Source organism: Strix uralensis, chromosome 8 (assembly GCF_047716275.1).
Source record: "Strix uralensis isolate ZFMK-TIS-50842 chromosome 8, bStrUra1, whole genome shotgun sequence".
NCBI classification, from domain to species: Eukaryota; Metazoa; Chordata; class Aves; order Strigiformes; family Strigidae; genus Strix; species Strix uralensis.
Window position 1 is genome coordinate 29,989,862 of NC_133979.1, and position 23,018 is coordinate 30,012,879.

A 23,018-nucleotide genomic window follows, 5' to 3' on the forward strand; every position below is an offset into this window, starting at 1 on the left:
CTTCTACCAGGGTAAGAGTTACCACTTTACAGACTGCAACCTTTACATGCAAAAGTAATCTATCTTCAACTAGTAAACAAAAACTAAAAAGAAGCGCATGTTTCTTTGATTCTAGAAATATTAAAAGTAGATTAGGAACTAGGCATGCCATTAGTTACGTTAGACTGTTAGGTTTGCGTGGCTGGTTCATCTCAATATTGCTGCGGAGAAGAATGAAGAATGTTTTCAGTGACAGCAGACTAATCCTAAAATTACATGGCTGGGCAAAGAAGGGAAAACTTGCATCCCTGCTTAGGGGAAAGGTCACAGCACAAACTCATCAGACCTTAGAGCTGCTGTACGAGCATGAAGCCATTACAAGTGAATTGTATAGGAAACTAGAATTTAAAATTTTGCTGCTCATAGAATTATTTAATAAGTAACAAAGTCAGGTAAGCTACAGTGGAAGACAAGCACCCATATAAGTATATATTTAATGAGGCACAGGTAGCCTTCACTTGGCTCAAGACCCATCTATTGGCAAAAGACAACAAATTTTCTTTATTAGAACTGTAATACAAAAATCCCAACACTTAGCATCATGACATTTAGCATGTACTTATTCTACTTCCTTTCTGCTCACTGAAGCTAGAGCCAGGTACTATGTACTAGTTCTCTGAACTTCTACCTACTGTAGAAGGGAGAGACCTAGTATAAAACTGTAGCACCCATAGCTCCAACCCTAAGAGCTCTCTGGTGTACCAGACTACATCCAAGACAACAAACATCAGGCAAAGCATAGTAAATATCTAGCTTATGCACAGACCTCAATTTCCTATGTATTACCTTGTCTGAGAGGAGGAACAGGCTGGACACACAAGGCAGTTGTCAGTCTCCTGCTGTTTCCCTTCGCCCAACTGGGACACATATGAACACTTTATGACCATTACCAACTGGCCAGAGCAAGTTCAAAAGGAAACTAGAAACCTGGATTTTTCTGCCCTGGGTTGCAGAGCATGTACCCTTTCTCAGGTACCCTTTGCATTTAGACTGGCCCAAGCATAGTTACAGTTTAGCTAAGGCTAAGGTCTGTATAGCTTAAGGCTTAAGTGAAAACCAACTTGCTCTTTGGAACAACAGAAATAACCTGTCAATAAATTGCATCCAAGAATTTGCAAAGTTTATCTTCTAGTCCCTGGCTGCTATCTACACATAAATCTACAGAGTGACTATAAAACAGTGGTGTATGTAAAACAAAGCTATTAAAAGTTTGCACTGTAGCCTTTCTTCAGGGCAAAATGTCTGCTTGTCTTTGCTGTGCGTGATGTTGAATTACAGCTAGAGTTGAGTGCAGGAGTTGAGTCCAACTTTGGGCAGCCAGCATGAAAGGCAAGAAGGTGCTGCGCTGCAGGAGTGAGTTTCCAGTTGGTTTCTCAGCATGTAAGCCTTTTTAGCATGAAGATTTGCTGAAGTGACTCTCACTGTATCTGGGAGATTGCTAGTTCTGTCAGTAGCTTCAGCACTCCAATTAGGTATTGGCTTTGTAGAAACTGCAAGAAAGAAGAGCATGTCAGAACAAAAATTACAGTTGCCGAATTTCCACACCCTTAAATGTGGAAACTACTAAGGGTTCTATGTGATTAGCTTCTCTGTTGCTGTTTGCAAGGTACCTTTCTGGTGCTATCTTCACCCTGGATATTGAGAAAACACATGCCTACATGCTGCTCCTTTCAGAGCCCTCTGACTTCTGCTCCTGTCCCAGCTTTTGGGAAGATGAGAATCCTAGCACTTCTGTTCCTTCAGCTACCTCCCTCCTCCTGGAGGAAGGCCAGGAAGGAGACATGCCAGTTTCCTTGAATATCCCTATTTTCCCATATTGAATATGTCTGACTTGAACTCATTATCCCCCATTATGAAAGAGCCATAACTGAGTTTACTCAACACCCATTCCAGAAGAGAGCCCCTCTTTGGAAAGCATATGCTGTTGAGTATCTCTTGTGTTTACCTACCTGCAAGATAAAAAGTTGTTTCAGCTGCTTTTAAATTACTACAGATAAAAACAAGCAATGTAACACTAAATGTTTAGTGGTTTGCAGTTGTTCTACCAAAGGCTGAAGCTGTTAAGAGATGCTTCCCAGCAAAGCTTATTTTCTTTCATGGGATGAACACATGCTCCAGGAAAGAGGTGCATGAGTGAGGTCCCAGCTGTAGCCTGTAACATTCCCTCTGTACCCAGAACAATGGAGTCAGCACATCATAGACAGACAAACTTCAGGAAGGATTAATCCTCTGTGGTTTTGAAGGATATTATAGATACAGGATATCTAGATATAGGAAGACGAGCACCTTGATGAAAAGGGTTACAGGTGAAGTAGCTTTAAGCAAGCTGTTTTGATGCTTAAGATCATCTGTTGTCTCTTGGCTCACCCACACACCAGCTATTTTTGTGTAGCACATTAATTATATTTGTCTTCTGCCTGTGTCTTAATAACTGTAATACTAGAAAGCTAATAAACTACTTTAAGGTTTTCGATTAAGTTTGGGATCTTTTTAAGCCTGAGTTTCGGCCAATGGGCAAAGAAACCTTCCTGTCCATACCACAGCTAATACACCTATTTCTGGCCCAAGACTAGGGTTAGTAGTTTCTGCTGCAATACAGCAGTAAAATACTGTATTGATAGCTGCCCCAACTCTAGAATGAATTATGAGTAATAAAGGATGAGGGTTTAACAACTTCTTATAGAAAATTATGTGTAAGAAACATGAAACCTTAATTTTTAGAAGTAAAGCATTTCTAGATAGTACAGCTATTTTATTTGTCCAGCATTGGTTAGGTCAACATGCTACTTAAAACCTCACCTTTATAATCCCATCACAGTGTGCTGAGGCAATTGCCGTCGAAACTTTCACCAGTTTTGCAGCTGACAAGCGGATCTTAAAGTGTCTGTGGAAGTGAGAGTAAAGGCAGTCCATAAAGATATCCACCTCTTCTTGAGTGATCTCTCCGGGAGTTTTTTGGACTGTGTCCCACAGAGCTTTTGCATCCTCTGGATGAATAGCATATGAAATATCCAGAGGCTGGAGGAGACCAGGGACAGAGAAGATGAGTTCCATGGCAGATGCAGTTTTGTCCACTTTGCATCCAGTCCACATAGCTGCCATCCAGCTGAGATTGAGAGGGCTGATGGCTAAACGGTGGAAGCAGCAGTCAAAAGTCTTCTGAAACCAACTTCCAACAATGGCTGTGTAACTCTCTGCCCCATTTGTAAGAAACAGAGGTAAACAAGTGAAGTCCTCTGGCACGTTTTCAAAAAAATCATCTCCACACACACAGCAGAACCAGCCTGACCATATCAGTTTCTCTTCTGAGGTTTTTTGGGAAGCTGTCGATCTTGAAAAAAGCTGGGATGAGGAAAAGAAGCATTTGAGTGCTACAGAACAAGTTTGACTTTTTTCAGTTAAAACCAGTTTTTGTTTTATACTTTCAAGTGTTTGGTAGAAGTTTTTTCTCAGGACCTTGCATGCAACATTCTTTTCTGTAAAGTTTATACAGTTTTTCAGTCTATCACATCCCTGAAAGATGTGTGCAATTCTGTTGAAAACAGCAGAAAAGGCACTTTCCACTTCATTAGGTACAGTCCTGAGATCTGAGATTATGCTGCTTAATTCAGAAGAGCCAATCCATCCTATAACCATTGCCATACTGAACTTTGTATTTCAGTAACATCTTTCACTTGAGGCAAAGCATTTCAGAAATATTAATTAGACTTGAGCTACGGCCAAGAGATAGGATTATACCAACTTTATCCAGGAAGCTAAATAACCTAAGTTCTTGCAGTAAATTGACTGCTGAACTGAAAAATGAGATACATATTGCTTTTTATAATCATACTCTGATTTTATCAGAGTGGAACTCAAAACTGCAATTAAACATATCCATTACTTATGAGAGGTTCTGTTCCAAGTTAAAAATAAGACAGTCAAACAGATACTACAGTAGTTATTCCATACATCTAGAGTTTAGTATTTTATTTTTTTTATGCATTTCATGACAGCAACTTCTAAAATCCAACTCTCAATTCTCAAAACTACAAGGAAGACTCCTTACCTCCACAAGAATTGCAGCATGGTCTTGGTCACTACCTTTCAGGTCTGGAAGGCTGGAGACAGCCACTTTGATGTCCAGCTCAACCCCTACTTCCACGGCCCATCCTTTCTGCCTCTCGGCAGCAATGAAAGCACTAAGCAGTCTGGAGTAATTCTTCAGATTAGCGTTAGAGAACCTGTACAGAGGAGTCACGCTGTATAAGGTCCACTGCTTGCGCAGCAGAAATGCTATTCTCTGGGGATCTGTGTTTTCCTAAGATAAAAAAATAAGTAAGTCGTATTAGAGCCTAACAAGGATAGTTTCCCCTCTTCAGGGCTTGCGAAGGGGCCCCCGGACCGCCTGGCCCCAGCCGCCGCACGCAGGCTCTGGGCCGGAGCAGGGGCGGTTTTCCCGCCTGGCAGCGCCACAGCGGGAGAGGCGGCAGCCGCGAGGGCGGCGGGGAGTCCCGCGGGCGCGGGGGGGGAGCGGGAGCGAGCTCGGCCGAGAAACAAGGGCCGGGGCCGGCGGGGCAGCCCGGCGGAGGGGACCGGTAGGCCTCAACCCCTCACCCCGCCACCCCTCTCCCCGGCCCGGCCCTACCTGGGAGCGCGGCGCCGGCGGGAGCAGCTGGCTGCTGGAGCTGAACCCGAGCGGCCCATGCCCCCGCGCCAACAGCAGCCCCCACGACGGCCGCCCGGTGCCGGACAGTGTCCGCGGCTCCATGACGGTACCAGCGCCCACCCCGTTCCCTGCCGGGCGCGGTTTGAACCCCCTTCCCGTCAACCCCCGCGGCGCGCTGGGCGGGCCGCCTGCGGCCGCCATACTTGTGGCGGGCGGAAGTGGGGCACGAGCTGCCTGGCTGGCGGGCGAGGCTCCTGTGGGCCGAGGCTCCTGTGGGCCGGTCCTTCTGCCGCGGTTCAGGGTGAGGAGACGCTCGTTCCGGGGAAGCGGGCCTTACCGCGAGGCGACCCGCTTGCTGCACCTGGGTTTCCCCCGCCGCTCCCGGCCCTAACCGCAGGGGCTCTGCTCCCCGCTGGTGCCCCACGCCCTACCCCCGCCCCCCCCCCGGGAGATGGTGCAGGGCAGCCCCCGAGTGGGAGAGGCTGGGGCTCGGGGGCTGGCGCTTTCTCTCCTGTGTCTTTATTGTTAGCCACTCGCAGGTTTACGACGGTCCTCTCTTGTTTCTGACTCAGGTGCGGGCTGTAAGAGATGGCCCTTCCGCGGCTGCTGGCCCGAGGGCTGGCCTGGCCGGGCTGCGGGCGGGCTCTGCACCGGGCGGCCTCCGCCTCGGCACCGGCCGCTGCAGGTGAGGAAGAAGTGTTTGTCTTATCCCCACCGCCTTCTCGGGGCTTTGGTTCTCTTTTCCCCCGCAGGGACCCAGGGCAGGGTAGTCTGCACGGGCGATTAAAGGTACACTCGTGATACACTGTTTTCCCAAGATCATGGTTTAAAATGTTTTCTTCGTATTTTTATTTCACTTCTGGCATCTCACAGTGAATTGTGATTCAAAATTAAAACCAATTGTCTAACTTTTTTTCCTGAGCTTTTACTTTGCTTTTTTTCCCCTCTTCTGCAGCACACAGACTATAAACAACTGGTAGCTGAATGCCTAATGTGAAAACAAACCTTCTTGTTCTCTAGAGTATTTAGGCTGCAATGAAGGTAGTGAGGAAGACTAGTTCATATAACTATACACACATATATATGTCTAGGTAATAGTATTCTTCAAATTTCTCCTTGCAAGCTGGAACTTTAGCACATCTGTAAATGGTGTGCTTGGTTTTATAGCTAAGTCACAATGCCAGGCACACTGGAGGTTGGAAAGTCTTCTGTAGTCATGGTTTAGGCCTTTTACCAGGAGTTGCAGGCAGGAAACTGTTCATTTTACACCCACATGACTAGTGTCAGTATGTTTCAGTCTTGACTTGTCAAGCCCACTTTCTGCTGTGTGTTCTAGATTTGAATGTGGATCTGTCAGCATGCCTCAGGACCAATCTGCAGCTTTCCTTTTTCTTGCCCCTGAAATTTGCGGGGCAACAGTTTGCAGCAAGGCTGTGTTCAGGTTTCTGTATAGAAGTTTGACTGAGACATAGAAATAATTCCTTTTATAAACTTTTTTAGAATAATTTAACATATTTATATCCTAATGTCTTACACCAGTTGTATTGGGGATATAGGGAGTCATTTCTTTGTATACATCTAAGTTTTGTTGGTGTTGGGACGGAGCGGTGACTCTTAACTCTTTTGTCATGCTTGTCTGCAAAAGCCACAAAATAATTTATTATTTTTATTCAAGACTTTAATAGCTTTGTCACTCGGACCAACACTTGTGGAGAGCTGCGTTCTGCTCATGTGGGACAAGAGGTCACGCTGTATGGATGGATTCAGTATCAAAGGTAAATGCAAACTGAGGTGAAAATGGAGATGCTTGTTTGCCAGATCCAATATATTCTCCAGGCCTGCATTCAAACCCTTTTTATGCTTCAGGCTATCTTTTTATATCCTGCAGTAGTCACTTCTGAAGTGAGTAAAACAGTTGAGAACTGTGCCAGATCAGTATTTACAATTTTGAAGTTTCATACAAATGTTATTTGATGCTTATTACAACACTGTAGAGCAGTTAAATATTATTACCCTTGTTGTATAGGAGAAAAAACAATAATCCCATATTTGTAACAGTTCTAACAGCTGTGAGCAAATATTTTCTTTTATATAGCATCCTGCAATTTTAAGCAAACGATGTTTTTTCAACTACAGCATCTAATGATGCGATTTTAAAGCACGCAAGCTTTGCTTAAAAAAGAAATACTAATAAAAGGTAGTAAGCAGAGGATGAAATGTTAATTCCAACAGTTTGCTATAGGTGGCGTGATATAGTCATTCCTAATAGAGTTGAACATTCTGTAAATGTAGGGTGAAAAGCATGTCTGCATACATTATGGACGATGCTCCAAAATGTTCTGAACCTGGGTATGTGCTTGTAAAATGGGGATAGGTCTTGCAGCTTTGATGAAATTAATTTGTATCAAAAGTCACATTTTGAATTTTACAGTCCAGAGAGGCTGGTTTTTATCCAGCATTGTTCTGCAGTTATGGTCTGCATGGGGTTTTTTTTAGGAAGTCCTGAGCATCTCATCTTTGAACAGGCATGGATGGAGTTCCAAGAAGCAGAGTTAGGATCATTGCAGTGCAGTTGTTGTGCTCTTGCTTTTAAAGACGTGCAGAGCATGTTCCGTTTGATAGCTTCTTGATGGATTAAGTACAATTGTAGCTGTGTCTACTGCATCTGAAGAGATTAAGATTTATGATTCTGAGTCTAGGAGCATGGATTGCTCATGCGAAATTTTTTATGGGACCACTGTTCTCCTTGTTTTGTGGTTGGATTTTTTTTTTTTTTGTATCCATGTGTACTTTAATTTTATTGCTCATCTAAATGTGTTTATCTGAATGATGTTTCTCAGGAGGAAATTGCATGTATTCAGAATCCCTGCTCTACATGGATTAATACTCAAGTTAAAATCTTACCTCTCCTGGTTATTTGCACATTGTTTGTCTGTAACTGGGAAAAATCTGAAACGATTTGCTCAGATTACAGTCAGATACGGGAAAAGTATCTGTGCATACTTTACTTGGAAGTGCTTTGAGATTGGTCAGAAGGTACAGAGAGAAGGTAGCTGCTGTGTGCTTTGGCTTAAAAAGTAGAAGACTACTGAATTCTTGAAAAAACTCTTTTGTGTTTCATGGATCAGACAAGGACTGTTTCTGGTTTTGAGGGATTTCCAGGGACTGACCCAGATCATCATTCCACAGGATGAGGTAAGTGCTACAGAAATGTGTCTGTTATTTTTATTTTTCCTTTGGTATCTTGGGTCCAGCAGACACGAGAGCAGAATGGAGTACTTTGTCAGACTGAGTCCTCTGACTCACAAGTACATTTTTAAGCGTTATGAGAGCCCTGATCTGACACTGCAACAGAAACGTTAATGCTGTTTCCTCTGGCTTATGAGGAGTGCTCCTGGATTCAAATGGGCTGTTAAGAAACGAGGCCCTTCAGCATGGTGCATTCTTCCTGTTCTTTGAATTTCTATGAGACGTTGTCATCTTCTTGCAGGCACATTCCCATGTGAAGAAGCTCTTGTCTAATGCCCCAGTGGAGTCTGTTGTGCGAGTGACTGGAACTGTGTCCCTTCGGCCCCCAGGGCAGGAGAATCCGGTGAGGGTGTTGGGATTTCTTGGGTGTTTTATTCCTTGTGGAAGAGAGCACTGGATAGTAGGATTATGGTGGGGTTTGTGTCATGGCTTTGCCATGGGTTCTGGGTGTGTGATGGCCTATCCTCAGATAATGTGAAGTGAAATAAACGCTGTGACATATAACTTAGAAGAGCCCTAAAGCACATTAGACACCCACGAATTAAATTGTATTCTAGCCCTTTGAAGGGATAATGGCTCGCTTTTTCAGGCTTTCAAAGTGTGGTTGAGATAATTTCTTTTTCTTGAAAATAAGTATTGTCATCACAAGTTCCACAGCACATGATGACCTCTTTTTCACTCAGAATAGATTTTGCTGTTCTCATTGATTAAGAAACACTATAGAAATAGTTGAAGAATTTCTTAATGTTATGCATTCCTCAGCTCTTGTTGTAATCAACTGTAGATTAATCTGTCAGGATTTTACATATCCCATCACTGGCAGGCCTAAAAAGAGAACCTAGGTCTCTAGGTTCTAGAGAACTGGGTCTCTAGGATCCTAGAGAACCTAGGATCATAACTTCATTTGCTCTGACCACTTATAGATGTCCATAAAAAATGCAGGCTTCAAGCCATGCTTTTATTTCTTTTAATCATTTATCATTTTATTGGAAGGTTGTATATACTTCTCCTGGTAAATAGAAAGAGTTCTGTAAGATCAAATTAATTTTGATGTGAGAGTGCTAAGTGGGAGAAACTGTTCTCCCTTGAGATCTAAGAAAAAGACTAGTTCTGAGAACTGGTGTTCAGAGCTGGAAGTTCTGAGAAGTTCCTCACAAGTTGCCTTTTTTGACTTGTGTTAAAGACTGATGGTGATGCTGCTAATGCACACTAAAATGTGTACTGTGGTCTCATCGAAGCTAACGGAGCTAGTATTTTCTCCAAATGCATGTGCTCTAGAAGGGCCTGTGCCTGACTGTTCCTTTGTGCTTAGTATCTCCTTCAAGGAGAAGGCAAAGGAAAAGTAATTATCTTTCTTGTAGAGATCACTATGCTACTGGGAAAGAATATGCCATCTTTGGTGAGGTGACTGTGTTTTTCTGAACAGAAGGGAAATCTAGGAGAAATCTCTCCTTGAGAGATGTTCTCTGAGATATACTGTGTTAGAAGGTTGGGAGGATAATCACATGTTTGTTTTTTTTCTCCCCCAACCATCTGTGAAATACCTTTCTCCAATTGTTTTCCTTAAGTTTTGATTCTAATTTTTTCTTTTCTTGCCTTTTTGCTTCAGAAAATGCCAACAGGGGATATTGAAGTGAAGGTGGAGACTGCAGAGATCCTAAACTCCTGCAAGAAGCTACCTTTTGAAATCAAGGATTTTATCAAGGTGTCCATGTTTTTTTCTTTTTTTACGAAAGTGGTGGCTTTTCAATAAATTGGGCATCTGCCCAGAGTGATGGCAAAACATCTGAGAGGTCCATCTGATTCTCCCAGCTCTGCTTTGGGGAAAGGATGGTATTTAAAATAGGGGTGTTACTTGTTAGCTGTGACAATGTATTTCTAATTACAGTTAAGCAGAAAACAAGGCTTGAATGATTCCAGTGCACAGGGTTTTCAGATATCACTGTAAGAACAGATGGTAAAGGGAAGAGTGAAAGAAATCAGGCTATGCTAGCTTTTTTGAGAGTGTGAAACAGAACCTGCCAATGCACTGCTGTGTCTTAAGGCAAGAGTGCTTAGTCGTATCTGGACAAGTAGCTAGTCAGCCTGAGGATTTTCTTCCTCTGTAAGTACTCAGTCTTCTAAGAAGTTAGTTTTAGTGCAGGCTCCATGGTGTAGGAGTGGCATCGCCGTTGATAGAAGATGTCCTCTGTGCCATCGAAAATGTGACTGGTGCATAGATGTTGGCACTAGGAGAACTGGGTCCTGGTCTTTCCATGTTATGAGTCCTGGACAATTGCCATCATCCACACTACTTTAGCTTTTCTGTCTGGAATAAGGATGTATCACCATTTAGTTGTTCCCTTAGATCTATGTAAGATACCACTCCTCTGCTTAAAATTTCAAGGAGGATTGCTGCAGTCTGTTGCAGTGGACTGAGAATAAGGAGGGAGGAAATCCTGAGCTTTGAGGCAGCTCTTATCACAGTAAATGTCTGTTTTGTGGTGGGTTTTTTTAAAATTAATTGTAATGGATGGAAACACTTGGTGGCTGATGTTTGTCTGTGTAAGTTGGGGTTAATGGGTGGGTTGTGGCAATAGAGCAGCATCCTTTTTTAGCTTCCCCCTTTTGTCCTGTGGCTTAAGGAGCAGCTTTACTGGACATGCAATTTGAATTTTGTCTCTTAATCCTAATTATCTCTTATCTCCAGAAAACAGAGGCCTTACGGATGCAGTATCGCTACTTGGACTTGCGTAGCTTCCAGTTGCAGTATAACCTGCGGCTGAGATCACAGATAGTGATGAGGATGAGGGAGTATCTGTGTAACCTCCATGGTAAGAAAAGTGCTTGAAGAACAGTGTGCAGCAAACATTTTAGCCCTCCCTTCTGCTCCCTGTTGCTGGGAGAGATTGCCAATCAACTTCCTACTCCAAACTGCTCCCACTTAGTAAGGACATGTCTGCTTGCAGTGGGATCTTTAGAGGGACGTTCGCAGGCCTGAAGAACAAAGTGCATTGACATCTCTTGGCAGGCTACAAACCAGTTGTTTCAAATCGGCTATATCCAGTGAGAAAAGGCCTTTTGCAGGTAGTTTCCCTCTTTTGGTCACCCAATTTGAGGCATGTCAAAGGGATGGGTTTCTTATAGGGCTTTTGCTTATCTTAAAATCAGGAAGTCCTTTTTGGAAAAGCAAAGCCTAGTTTAAAATGGATAGAGAATTAACAATTTTTCAGCCTATATGGAGTCCTCTGTCATCAACAGTTCTGGCAGGACATCAGGGTAGCTCAGAGCCTTTAAATCTGTCATTGCACAAGTTATTCTTGGAAGCAGCAAAATCTGTAGATTTTGGAGAGGCTACATGGTGTGCTAGATCACTTGTTTTGCTGACTAACCCTACTCTAGCCTACTCTGTGTTATACTAGTTCTCCCTGCTCTCAGCATATCCTGTGTCTGAAGCATGTGTTTGTTCCTCAGGGTTTGTGGATGTAGAAACTCCAACACTCTTTAAAAGAACCCCAGGGGTATGTATTCTGTTAGTAACGCATTTTAGCCTCCTGTGATTGCATAGCCAGTCCATGGTTGAACTATTGTTGCTTGCCACTCAGCCTTCATTGCTATTCCCTCACTAAGTAACAGCTTGTGCATATTTCTGATATGATACATAGATCCTTTTAAAAGTAGAGGGAGTGAAAGTGGAGAGGTAATATCTTGTGTCTTATTTTTGAACCTTCAAAATGAATAAAGCTTCTATCTTGTAGAGCACATGTTGAATGCAAGTCCTGTCCTGGCACAGCCAGATTATAAAACCAAGAAACTTCCTCTAAGCACTGTTTCCCCAGCATCTATCTCTTAACTAGTAGTTAACTCTAACAGTAGGTTACCGCAGTGGCACTACTCAAGTCATTTTAATTTCTGAGTTTATTTTCCTTTCTTTCATTTCAAAAATAACCACAGAAGAGAGCAGTAGCCCAGGATTGGGTGATGCAGCTAGCATATGGATTTTTTGCATTTAAACCCCTGATAGTGTATTGTTATGCATTAGTCTCTCAGAGGTGGAGAATTCTCCTTTGGATATTTTGGACCAAGTTAGTTAACAGATTTTTTTTTTTTTTTTTTTTTTTTAAAGTGTAATGTAGAAACAGCCATTTCCGCACAAGTGGGATTTCATAATGGGGAGAATAGGTCCATTCCTCTTGCGCTTCTAGGCTGTTCTGTCTGTCAGGAGGCCACTTATTTGCTGAAATGTGTAAGCTTTCCTTTCTGATGTTAGGGAGCAAAAGAATTCCTTGTGCCCTCGAGGGAAGCGGGCAAGTTCTACTCTCTGCCGCAGAGTCCTCAGCAGTTCAAGCAGCTCCTCATGGTTGGAGGCCTGGACAGGTAAGAGTTCCTTGGACTCCTGTTCTCTGCATGTCCCATCCAGGGTTTGCTTGCTTTGATCTGTGAGGTTTTAGATACTTCCCCGAAAACTTACTGTTGTTTTCAAGAGAGATCCTTAAATACTTAAGACTTTTCAGCTAGGCCAGGCCCTTTGCCCCCTAGCAATAATGCCTCCCAGTAAGAGGAACTGTATCCTGTTTGAAGGTTGAAATCTTCACTGTTTTAAATGGAAATCTGATCTGAAGCACAGTCTGCCTGAAGGGCAGGAAATCTAGTGTGTGATAAAAGCCTTTCCAAGAGTAACCTATAGAAGTAATTAAGATGAGGCTGGGCAGCTGAGCATGACTAAGACAAAGAAAGTGTGTTCTCAGGGTGCAGAGCTTTTAATTGGGCTTGTTTCTCCAAACAAAATTGAAGGAGAAGGAGACAATTGTGCATGCAGTGAACTGTAGGCCAGGTCTTGACCATGAGTGAATTTTGCATGGCTGTTAGTAGATTCCAGGTTTGGAGTGGAAGGTGAGAGAAGGGATTGCATATGTCCCTGTTGGTAGCCTGCACATGCCTGTGGAGGTATGGCTGGAGCTGGATACAGCTCCCAATACAGTTGCTTCCACTCAAAATTTCATGCTTCTGAGGGGATGGGAACAACCAGGGCTGTGATCATCTGCTGCAAAGGGAACAGACCTCTGTTTTTCTTTCTTTTATGATCAATTCTATAGCTACAATTTAATTTAGGAGACCTTTAAATTGCTTTCTAAGTAAAAGTATTATTGCAGGTACTTCCAGGTTGCTCGCTGCTACCGAGATGAAGGTTCGCGGCCTGACAGGCAGCCTGAATTCACTCAGGTAACCAGCTCACACTGCCTTTTACTCTCCTCCTCACCCCAAACAGCTTGTAGCTGTTTTCCCTTGTGGAGGCCTAGTTTCTGCTAGCTCTTGTGCTGCTTGGGGAGTACAGTGTTTCACATACCCGTTGATGTTAGTATGGGACATGTACAGAGCGGTTACCGTCCCTGGCTGAGTGCACAGCCCCAGGTGCAGTAGATGTGGGAATTGTGTTGCAGCAGTGATGGTGCTTGATGATGCAATCTCCTCCTGTCCTGCTGGGTCAGGCATCCCTTTCCTCGGCCTTGAGGTCCCAGGCAGAGTTGGCCTGGTTCATTCAAGGTTTCTCCCTCTGTCCTTGTCATCATTACCTCATTCAGCTCTCAGAGGAGACTGCTGCCTGAGTCATCAGGCTGTAGGGAGATCGTAAGCACATTCTCACTCTAAGGCAGTCACGCTATGACTTCGTGTAGTATATTGTTTCTTGTTACGCTGGCTTTATTGTCAAGAGCTTCTGCAAGTAGCAGTGCAAAGGCAAAACCTGTGGCTAATGTGGAATCCCCACTCTTTATTTTCTGTTTTAAGATAGATATAGAGATGTCATTTGTAGATCAAGCTGGGATCCAGAGGCTGATAGAGGGCCTCCTGCAGTATTCCTGGCCTGAGGAAAGAGGCTCCATTACAACTCCTTTTCCTTCCATGACATATGAGGAGGCACTGGGTGACTATGGGACTGATAAACCAGACACACGTTTTGGGATGAAGGTGAGGGTTTGCCCATTGGAAACTTGCAGCTTTTCATTTCTGTTAGTGTTTTAAGAATAATCTTTGTTGAAATTGTGCATATGTGATTGGCTGAGGTTCTTAATGCTGTAATTTACCTAAAGTATCTATCCCATCATTGCTGCTTTGTACAGGTAATCGTCTCTTGGAGAAGAGAGGGTTTGATTATTTGGTTGTGGGAAAATGTATGTTTTTAGAACTTTTTATTTTAAAGATAATGTAGTGTTAGGAAGCAATGTATCCTGACTGTCTTAGGAACAGAAGCCCATAAGGCATCCACAGATACCATAAGTGCTTTTCTGTTCTGCACTCTGAAGCATACTCCTGGTGAACATGCTTCATGAGACAGGCTTCTCCAGCCTTTTAATGGCCTGAAGATATTTTCAGGATAATCAACATGTGTATGCATACACTGTTTATGAAATAAGAGTATGAAAGTATGAAATAAGAATATTGACAAATGCATGAAGAGGAGCAGTGCTGAAAAGCGAGAAAGCATCTTATTTCCCCAGGAATTAATTTTGGGCATTTCTTTTTCAGTATACAGCTCTCTTCACTGTGGTAGGATGTCACCATCTCAACCTTGGGTTTTCCTGGGTGTCTTGCATTTCTGTTTCTGCAGTGCTCAGCCTCCTAATGCTTATTCCAGCTTGGCCCCATTAACTTTTTCTGTGAACCATTTGATTTTTGAGCAGAGAAATGGTGTCCCAGGTGTTGAAGTTGTTAAGACACAGGTGCAGGATTTTTGCTTTGTGTTCCTACCACCATTGCTTTTTCCTGTGCTCTTTCCTTTCTCAGATAGTGGATATCAGTGATTTTTTACGAAGATCAGACATTCGGTTTGTGCAGAATGCACTTAGTTACCCACGTGGCACTGTCAAAGCCATTTGTATCCCTCAGGGAGTGGTAAGTGATGCTTTTACATACTGCTTATAGTTTATGTGAAATAAATAAAATTGCCAATTTGAATTCCTTTATTGGTATGGAGATGTTCCTTGCTGTTACTGGGGAGTGGTGTCCAGGGAACTTGGGATCGGTTGTACTGGATGTCAGGTTGGGCTGAGTGGTGTTGGAGTGGAGATGACCAGGCAACAGGAAAAATATATTGTCCTCAGGAAGGGGAGGAAGAGAACAGAGCTGCAAGATCCCTTGAGGACAGGGAAGCCCCTCGGGGCTTCAGCTTGCTTATGTCAAGGATGGCTTCCGATATGCATCTGAATAATAAATTATGCCCTGTGGCAAGAAATTGAAATAGAGCCAGATATGGCACAACTCCTGTTCTGGGCTAGTGAGAGAAAGGTCAGGTGGTTACATGCCCTTCTCATGTTTGCTTTTGCTGCATTTGTGGGCACAACTCATCTCTTGTAATGAGAATGTCATGGACCAAATCCAAGGCTGACAATAGATGTAGAAGATTATTTGACACCATTGTGTATTTTGGCAGGGAAGCAGATTTACTTCTGGCTGTAGGTATCTTTGCAGCTTGGACAGTATGGAAAAAAAAACCCACTAAACACTGAGTTTTATTTGGGGAAGAGGACTTTCTGATCATGTGTCCTGGTTTCTGCTGGGATAGAGTTAATTTTCTTTCTAGTAGCTGGTACAGTGCTGTGTTTTGGATTTAGTGTGAGAACAGTGTTGATAACACACTGATGGTTTAGTTGTTGCTAAGTAGTGCTTATCCTAAGTTAAGGATTTCTGAGTTTCCCATGCTTTCCCAGCAAGCAGAGGCACAAGAAGCTGGGAGGGAGCATGGCCAGGACAGCTGACCCCAGCTAGCCCCAGGGATATTCCATACCATAGGACATCATGCTTAGTATATAAACTGGGGGGAGTTGGCTGAGGGGGGATTACTGCTGGGGCGTTGGTCCTCAGGTGCTAGCAGTTGCATTGTGCATCACTTGTCTTTTCTTGGGCTTTATTTCTCTATTATATTATTTTCATTACAATTATTCTTGCTATTGTATTTATTTTTAGTTATTAAACCATTCTTATCTTAACCCAAGAGTTTTACTTTTTTTTTTTTTTTTTCCGATTCTCCTCCCTGTCCCATTGGGAGGAAGGAGTAGTGAGCAAGCAGCTGCACAGTGCGTAGTTGCTGGCTTGAGTTAAACTATGACACCACAGTTTCTCTTGGGATTCCTTTAATTTTTGGCACAAAGTGTAAGTTACTGGCTTCCCACGAGAGGGCACTAAGATACGCGTTTGAGCAAAATGAAAGTGGCCTCTTGAGCCCCTCTAAATATTAGATGAAAAAAGATCAGGATCTTGATGCGGGTCCTCACATCCACTCCATTTTTTTTGCATGTGAGAGCCCAGTTGGTTTCCCTCTGTTCCTTCAAATTGAACTATGCTTTCTCCATCAGCAGTGTGGTGGTGTAACCTTGTTCCTGCGTGCTGGAGGCAGTTAGTTGGTGGACTCTGCTGACCAGCTACATCTGATCTGTGAGCAGGGAGAACAGCTGCAGCCAGATGTCCAGCCTAGAGGGGCTTCTTCCTGAAAGGAGCCCTTGGGAAGACACCCAGCTGCAGCCTAGTGCTGTGATCCTGTTCCACAAACCTCATAAGAACTTGCACTAGAAACAAAAGAACTGGAGGGGTTTTAAAACAGCTCAGTCAGTAGATTTGAATCCTGGTCAGGCTTTCCATAGATTTTGCTGAGCTTTAATGTGTCTTCTCTTGCTCTTTCCCCAGAGATATCTTAAAAATAAAGATTTGGAGTCATTAAAGGAGTCTGCAAAATCCCAGTTTAACCAGGTGAGACAAAAACACTACTGAGGCTTTGGAAACAGTGAATGACAAAGTCTGTATAAAGGCACTTGCAGGCAGAGGAAGGTAGAAGAGCAGTTTCATAATAGCCGAGTCGGTGCCTGAGCATGTGATGTCTCAAGACAAGGGAGGGCAGCACTGGACTGAACATACTCTTACCTTTGTTTAGGAAATCGTGGAAATTACCTGCAGGCCTGATGGAAGCTTGAAGTCTCTCCTTACAAAGTTTCTTGGTGAGAAGCAGCAGTCAGAGCTTATCCAAGCACTGAACATGCAGGTGGATGATGTGGTTCTGCTGGCAGCTGGTGAACACAAGCAAGTGGTAGGAAGCATTTCTTGTGTGGTTGTGTGAATTGAATGTTGCTGATGATGGCTTTGATGTTATCTGACCTTAGTCTAATTATTATTAAAATAGGTCACCATCTAATTCTATGTTTCTCTGGAGCTGAAGCTAAGCAACAGCAAATAATGCATGAAATGCACCTATTGCTTTTATTTCCCCCAGTCGAGCTCTGGGAAGAACTCATAACTGAAATAAAGGCTGGAACATAAAACAGGAACAAATCAGCACCTCCTGTTCTCTCACCTTAACATAATTTTTAAAGCATCAAACCGAGATTGGAAAAGAAGGTCCCCTAGGTAATTTTGTCTCCCATAAGCAGATGATGAGAGTGAAGCACAGCTGTTTATTAGCAGCAGTGATGGGAGATTCTGTCCCTACCCTTCTCTGTATTCTTGCCAGCAGACATTGCCTTCCAAGCACTGGTTTATGACAAGGTGTTTGCTTGATAGCCAAAATTTTGTCATACTCTCTGTGCCTTCATTGCTCTGTCTGCAAAGTGCAGATCTTACCTGTGCTCCCCCAGTTAATCCACATTTATGTAGAACTTGAGGTTAGTCTGGGGAAGTTCTGTGAAGATGCAACAGCTGGAAGAAAACGGACTTTCCAGCTCCTCACCTGATCTTTGTCAAACCCTGGAGCTGCTGCTGCCTCAGCAGGAAGGTGATACTTTTCAGGATACAAAACAAAAGTGTTAAGGCAAGAGTGCATTACAGCCGATGCTGTCTGTGATACTACCTTTATGAAACACTCTTTCCCTGGTTGGTATTTGAGCAACTTCCCTGACAGTGAAATTGCCCCGTCTCGTTCTCCCCCTTCTCTTTTGCAGTGCTCTGCATTAGGAAGCCTTCGGTTGGAGAGTGCTGACCTCCTTGAGGCAGCTGGGCTGGTACTCCGTGATCCTACAGTTTTTCACTTTCTGTGGGTGGTGGATTTCCCTCTTTTCCTCCCAAATGAAGAGAATCCCACTGAACTGGAATCTGCTCATCACCCCTTCACTGCCCCTCATCCTTCAGATACCAGCCTCCTCTATTCTGATCCCACAAAGGTAACTTAACTTCATGCCTGTCATGCTGGATCTTTTACAGCTATGTGTCATGGAAAACTAGGCAAGTAGCAGCTGGTTTTAGTGTAAGAAGAGATGTTGTTTCATGGAACTGAGTGCATATTGTCTGTGTCTGGAGGAGATGGCTTCCAGATTCCTCTGAGTGGCAAATATCTGTGCGTGCCCCTGACAAAAGTAGCTTATAGAAAACAGTTGCTTAAGGTGAGGAGTCTTATATTCTGACCCATCCCACGTTGCTTCAGGTTTTTATCAACTTTGCAAAAGGGTTTATGCTGTTCCCACTTGTGTCAGCAGCATTCCATGACTCTGATAGGACTGGTACCTGAACTGCAAGGTACCGTTGAGAGAGCAGTGTTGTATGTCGTGGCTTCATCCCCAGCATCTTTGCCATCTGCGTGCGGGTTCTTGTGAGATGCAGCTGTGCCACAGCCTTGCTAAGGTGCTTGTTCATTTCTTTCTGCAGGTCCGTAGCCAGCACTATGACCTTGTGCTGAATGGCAATGAAGTTGGAGGTGGCTCCATCAGAATTCATAGTGCAGAACAACAGCGTTTTGTGCTGGAGAAGGTGCTGAAGGTAACACCTACAGGTGTCTCTAACACTCTCTTAGAGATTTAAAGGACTAATTAATTTAAATATGCATTTCAAATTCTGAAATAAAAGCTCATGTGCTTCTCAGATAACGAAACATAACTCCTAGCCCTGAGTGATGGATGACTTCATCATACCTTCATATTACATTGCTAGTAGGAAGAGCATTGCTTGTCCAATGACACTTCTTATGTAATTTTGCAGGAGGATTCTGAAGTGCTTTCCCATCTGCTTGAGGCTTTGGACTTTGGAGCTCCACCTCATGGAGGAATTGCTTTAGGTAAGTGCTCTGTGACTCTCCAGATACAATTATCTTTTGACTTTTTTTTTGGCATATCAGATCCCAGGAGCAAGCCTCAGGCATGCTGGCAAAAGCCTTGTCTCTCCTGACAGAGATGGCTGCTCTGGTGTTGCTATTTGGCACCAACATGGTAACACTGTGTGGGCTTACACAGTACTTCCACTTCTGTAGTTGCTTTGTAGAAGGAAACAGAGGTCTCATCACCAAGTGCAGAATGTTTCAGTGGCCCTCCCCAGCGTCATAGTGTGATTTAGTTCTTATACAAGGACCAGATCACATACTGGTGGCTTTAAGGATGATCCTTATCCACTGTCCTACAAACTGTATTCGTTAAGATTAGGTCATCTTTACTCTTGTTCCTGTGCCACCAGAATAGGATCCCTGTACTGCGTGCCTAGAGGCCTGGGACAGCGTGGTACTTTGTGTTTCATGCTCTGGGTCACTGCCACAACCTTGCCCCCTCTGCTTCAGTCTCACTTCCTTTCTTACTCATTTTGCTCACTAATTCAGATAATGTCAGATTTTTTTTTCCTAGAACCCTGCAAGTTTGTGGGTTTAAAAAGTTAAAAAAAAAAACCCAAACAATAAACCCCCCACCAAAATGAACAATAAAACCCCCTACAAAAAATGAAGGTATCATTTTAACCTGTGGTCTTCCGGTGTGATTTCCCTCCATCAAATCATGCAGAGACTCTTGTTCTTTTTAAATTCCTCCTAGTTGCTGTAATCCTTCAGAACTGTTTGATCAAGAGCTTTGTCAGGGCTCTGCTTAACTGCTCAGTGTTCCTGCCACTTGGCTGCCCTGGTTTTGTTATGCTGTCTTTGCAAAGGCACTGTCTCTATCTTGCAGTCCTTTGTGTGTTGCAGAACCTCTGTAATATTGAAAAGCTAGGCATTTCTACTCTTTAGGCAAGCCTGTTTCTGTGCTATTGATTGAGATTAACTTTTTTCCCCTTACTTGCTCCGCTTTTATTCTTCAAGCTCAGTAATATTATCTACTCCATCATTCTGTTTTTTCTGAATCTGAGGAAGTAAAATAGGTCCGTAACTCAAGTGGTTCACCAGTTTTTCTGCTTCTAGGACTTGACAGGCTGATCTCTCTCATCGTTGATGCTCCAAGTATCCGAGATGTCATTGCTTTTCCCAAATCCTTCAAGGGACGAGACCTGATGGGAAATGCTCCAGACTATGTCACTCCAGAAGAATTAGAGCCATACCACATCCAGGTTTCCTGGCCTCTTGCAGAAAAAGAGGCAAAAAAACCCTGACTTAAAGCCAGTGATGTAAGCTGGTCTGTTTAACCAGAGGTGGTTACAGCTTTTAAATACTGGAATTCAGTTCAGAAAACATCAGCTGTTATGGGGAGGCGGGGGGGGGGGGGGGGGGGCGGGGGGCAGGTAGTACAACCCCACTGTATGTAGGATGGCAGTTTCAGGATTGAATGGGCAATAGGTACAAGGGCTCCCCAGTAGGAATTCACCTTTGGGTTGGTAATGGGAAGGAGAGGTAGAAAAGCAAAAGAAAATAACGTCATTTTAGCATAGGATAGTGAGACTGTTGGCTTTGGGGTGTCATACTGGAGGGAAGATGTGATCCATTTTTTCCACTCCCCACTTTTTACTTGTCTCTTATAAAAGCATTTCTCCTCCCATCTGGAGGGGATAGCGTCAGCTTCCCTGGCAGGATGGTTTGTATTCCTGATGATCACTGAATCTTGTTAGCTGAGGACTGTTAGAATAAAGCTGTGCTGGGCCAAGAGCTGTGGACACTTCACAGCAAAATATCAGTGCAGCCAGCAGCTCATCTCATGTTGGAGGATAGAAGATCATCTAGAAATTGCCACGGGGAGTTTGTATTCGGCTGTGTTCCCCCTTCAAAGAAGGGGAAAGAAGTGTTCATAACACTTGCAACAGCTGTCCTTGTAGTACTTGTCAAAGAGGTGATGATCTGTCTTTGGGGCCTGTGGTCCTGGTGCTTTTCAACACACTAATTCTGAAGTTTGTATGTTTGTAAATAAAGCTTATCTGTCAGTGTGGTTTTGACTGAGTTTGGCTTTGGGCTTTCTGTACAAGAGCAAGCTGACAGTTTTTCTTTGTGACCCCTGATCCCTCCAGGAGATGACAAGAAGTCTCTGACAGCATAGCAGGGTTGCCAGTCTTCTGTGAATTTTGCCTGATCCTGCAAACCTGCTGCTACAGTGGCGAGTGATGCAGCACTGAGTTCCTCGTAAGTGACTGTTCATCCCGGTCCTACACCAGAACAGCTGCAGCGCAGGAGCAGCTCTGTATGGAGTAGAGCCTGGGCTCTAGCAGCATCCGAGCAGGCCAAGCCACTTGGCTCCGCTCTGTCACGTACAGCAAGCCCTCTGCAGAGGCCCTCTGGAGGTGTTAACTCTGTGTTCAGCTTGGAGAAAGCAGAGAGCTGGTGGGAGAAAAGGAGGAAGGTGAAGAAACTGAGGAAGAGGGGTGAGATTACCTGAATAAACTAGGAAGATGGTGCAAAGGAAGAAAAGGGAGAACTACTGTGTCCCAGCTGGCAAGGACAGCAGGAGACATCTGCCAGAGGAAGTTAGTGAGGACAGAAGGAAGACTGCAATTATTGCCTGAGCTGATACTGAACTCCAGCTTCCTGCAGGAGATCCTATCCTGCAGATTCTAACCGATTCTGGGCTGCTTCAGGGCTTATCAACTAATTTGGTCTCTATGTTGTGGGATAACAGTACATGGTGGGGCACGCTTTTTTTTTTTAAATACTGGACTGTCCTGTTGATTAGAAACAGTGAGGGAGGTGGCTCTTCTCCTTAAGGTTTTTTTTTTGAATACTTTAGACAGGCTAAAAGTACCATCCATAGCCAAGTAACGGTAGAGCTGACTTGCTGCTGCTTTCTTTGCAGATTATAAAATGATGGAATTCTGTGTGTTAAAAAAAAACAAAAAAAAAAAACCCCAACCAAACAAAAAAAACTCAAACCCCAAAAAAACCCCAACAAAAAACAGACCAAAAAAACCACCACATGCAAAAAAACCCCCCCAAAACCCCCCCAAAAAACCCAAAACCCCCCAAACCCACCTTAAATCCTTTCTGATCTCATGTTTATCATCAGTCTTGGAGCGTGGTTAAATACTATTTTTTAAAAAAAAAGTCCCCAACAAAACTCTGGATTTGTATTCACATTTGTTCTAGCTAAACACGGAATTCCTTAATTTTTTCCTTGTATGAGCTATTCATTCTTATCTTGAAATTAACTCACCTTTGTTTTACTGCTTTTTTTTCCTGAGTAGAAGCTGTCAGTAACGGAATGAGGATCAGTTTTCAGAGAGAAGCTAGATCCATGTTAAAAGCAATTTTTAATTTTTTTTTGTTGTTTTTGCAGGGAGGAGAGTCACCTTGTGAGAGTTACACCAGGTATTTTTGTTCCCTTAACTTGTAAATGGCAATATGGAATACAGCCACTACAAGACTATGTATCATAATCAGACTAATTTTTTAGAGGATGCTGGATTTTGTTATTTGGTTTCTTTACTGGTAGTGAGAACTCAGATTTGCATGGAATTTGCTTGAGGATCATCTGTGTTCTTAAAGCAGGGATGTCAGAGGCTTGGTTGAGAACATGGAAACACAGAAAACAGTTATTCTGGAAAGTTCTTTACTCCCCCCAGTCTATTATTTATAGTAACTAAGCATAATGTGCTGAACTTTTTTTAAATTGTGAAATAAGGGGTACTGTATCATTTGGCTAGTAACTGCAAAGGCAAATGCTCTGTTTTAAATTCTTTAAATTAGGATTATCATCAGGTGTTCAGAGAGTAACTGGTGCTCTAAGGGGCTTAGACAGAAATGTAACACTGCCTGGAACATTCTTGGTGAGAGCACTTGTTAAAACACGTGAGCAAGCTGTCTCCGAGGCATACACATCCCTCTTTCTTGTGCAAGCTGTTTTGTGTGATGTTTGTTTACCCACTGCTATATTAAGGACTCGCTGCAGTTCTAAGTGTGTGTGACACAGCTATGATTAGCTACAGTGAAAAAAATGCAATAAAACATGTCATCTGA

The 23,018-nt window shown here is 43.4% G+C and overlaps 2 protein-coding genes across 4 annotated transcripts; one reads left to right on the plus strand and one right to left on the minus strand.

The window, feature by feature from the left end:
- Positions 1-518: 518 nt before the first annotated feature.
- On the minus strand, positions 519-4,812 carry CENPL (centromere protein L). Its single transcript, XM_074877259.1, has 4 exons — positions 4,667-4,812; positions 4,088-4,339; positions 2,839-3,381; positions 519-1,529 (listed from the first exon to the last, which is right to left on the minus strand). Exons 1-4 carry the CDS (start codon positions 4,787-4,789, stop codon positions 1,458-1,460), a joined length of 990 nt encoding a protein of 329 aa, XP_074733360.1. The 5' UTR covers positions 4,790-4,812; the 3' UTR covers positions 519-1,457.
- Positions 4,813-4,910: 98 nt separating this feature from the next.
- Positions 4,911-23,018, plus strand: DARS2 (aspartyl-tRNA synthetase 2, mitochondrial). 3 transcript variants are annotated; one of them, XR_012629905.1, is made up of 20 exons: positions 4,911-4,988; positions 5,260-5,372; positions 6,363-6,462; positions 7,816-7,882; positions 8,178-8,279; positions 9,546-9,641; positions 10,626-10,749; positions 11,390-11,436; positions 12,186-12,292; positions 13,069-13,138; positions 13,703-13,882; positions 14,699-14,806; positions 16,595-16,657; positions 16,839-16,991; positions 17,839-18,057; positions 18,539-18,649; positions 18,869-18,944; positions 20,046-20,272; positions 21,080-21,191; positions 22,339-23,018. XR_012629905.1 is itself a non-coding variant. In XM_074876928.1 (19 exons), exons 2-18 carry the CDS (start codon positions 5,276-5,278, stop codon positions 20,231-20,233), a joined length of 1,908 nt encoding a protein of 635 aa, XP_074733029.1. In that variant the 5' UTR covers positions 4,911-4,988; positions 5,260-5,275; the 3' UTR covers positions 20,234-20,272; positions 21,080-23,018. The 3 variants fall into 3 exon arrangements, 2 of the variants coding, with proteins under 2 accessions (XP_074733029.1, XP_074733028.1); XM_074876928.1 differs by having other exon boundaries at positions 21,080-23,018; XM_074876927.1 differs by lacking the exon at positions 22,339-23,018 and having other exon boundaries at positions 20,046-20,248; positions 21,080-21,169.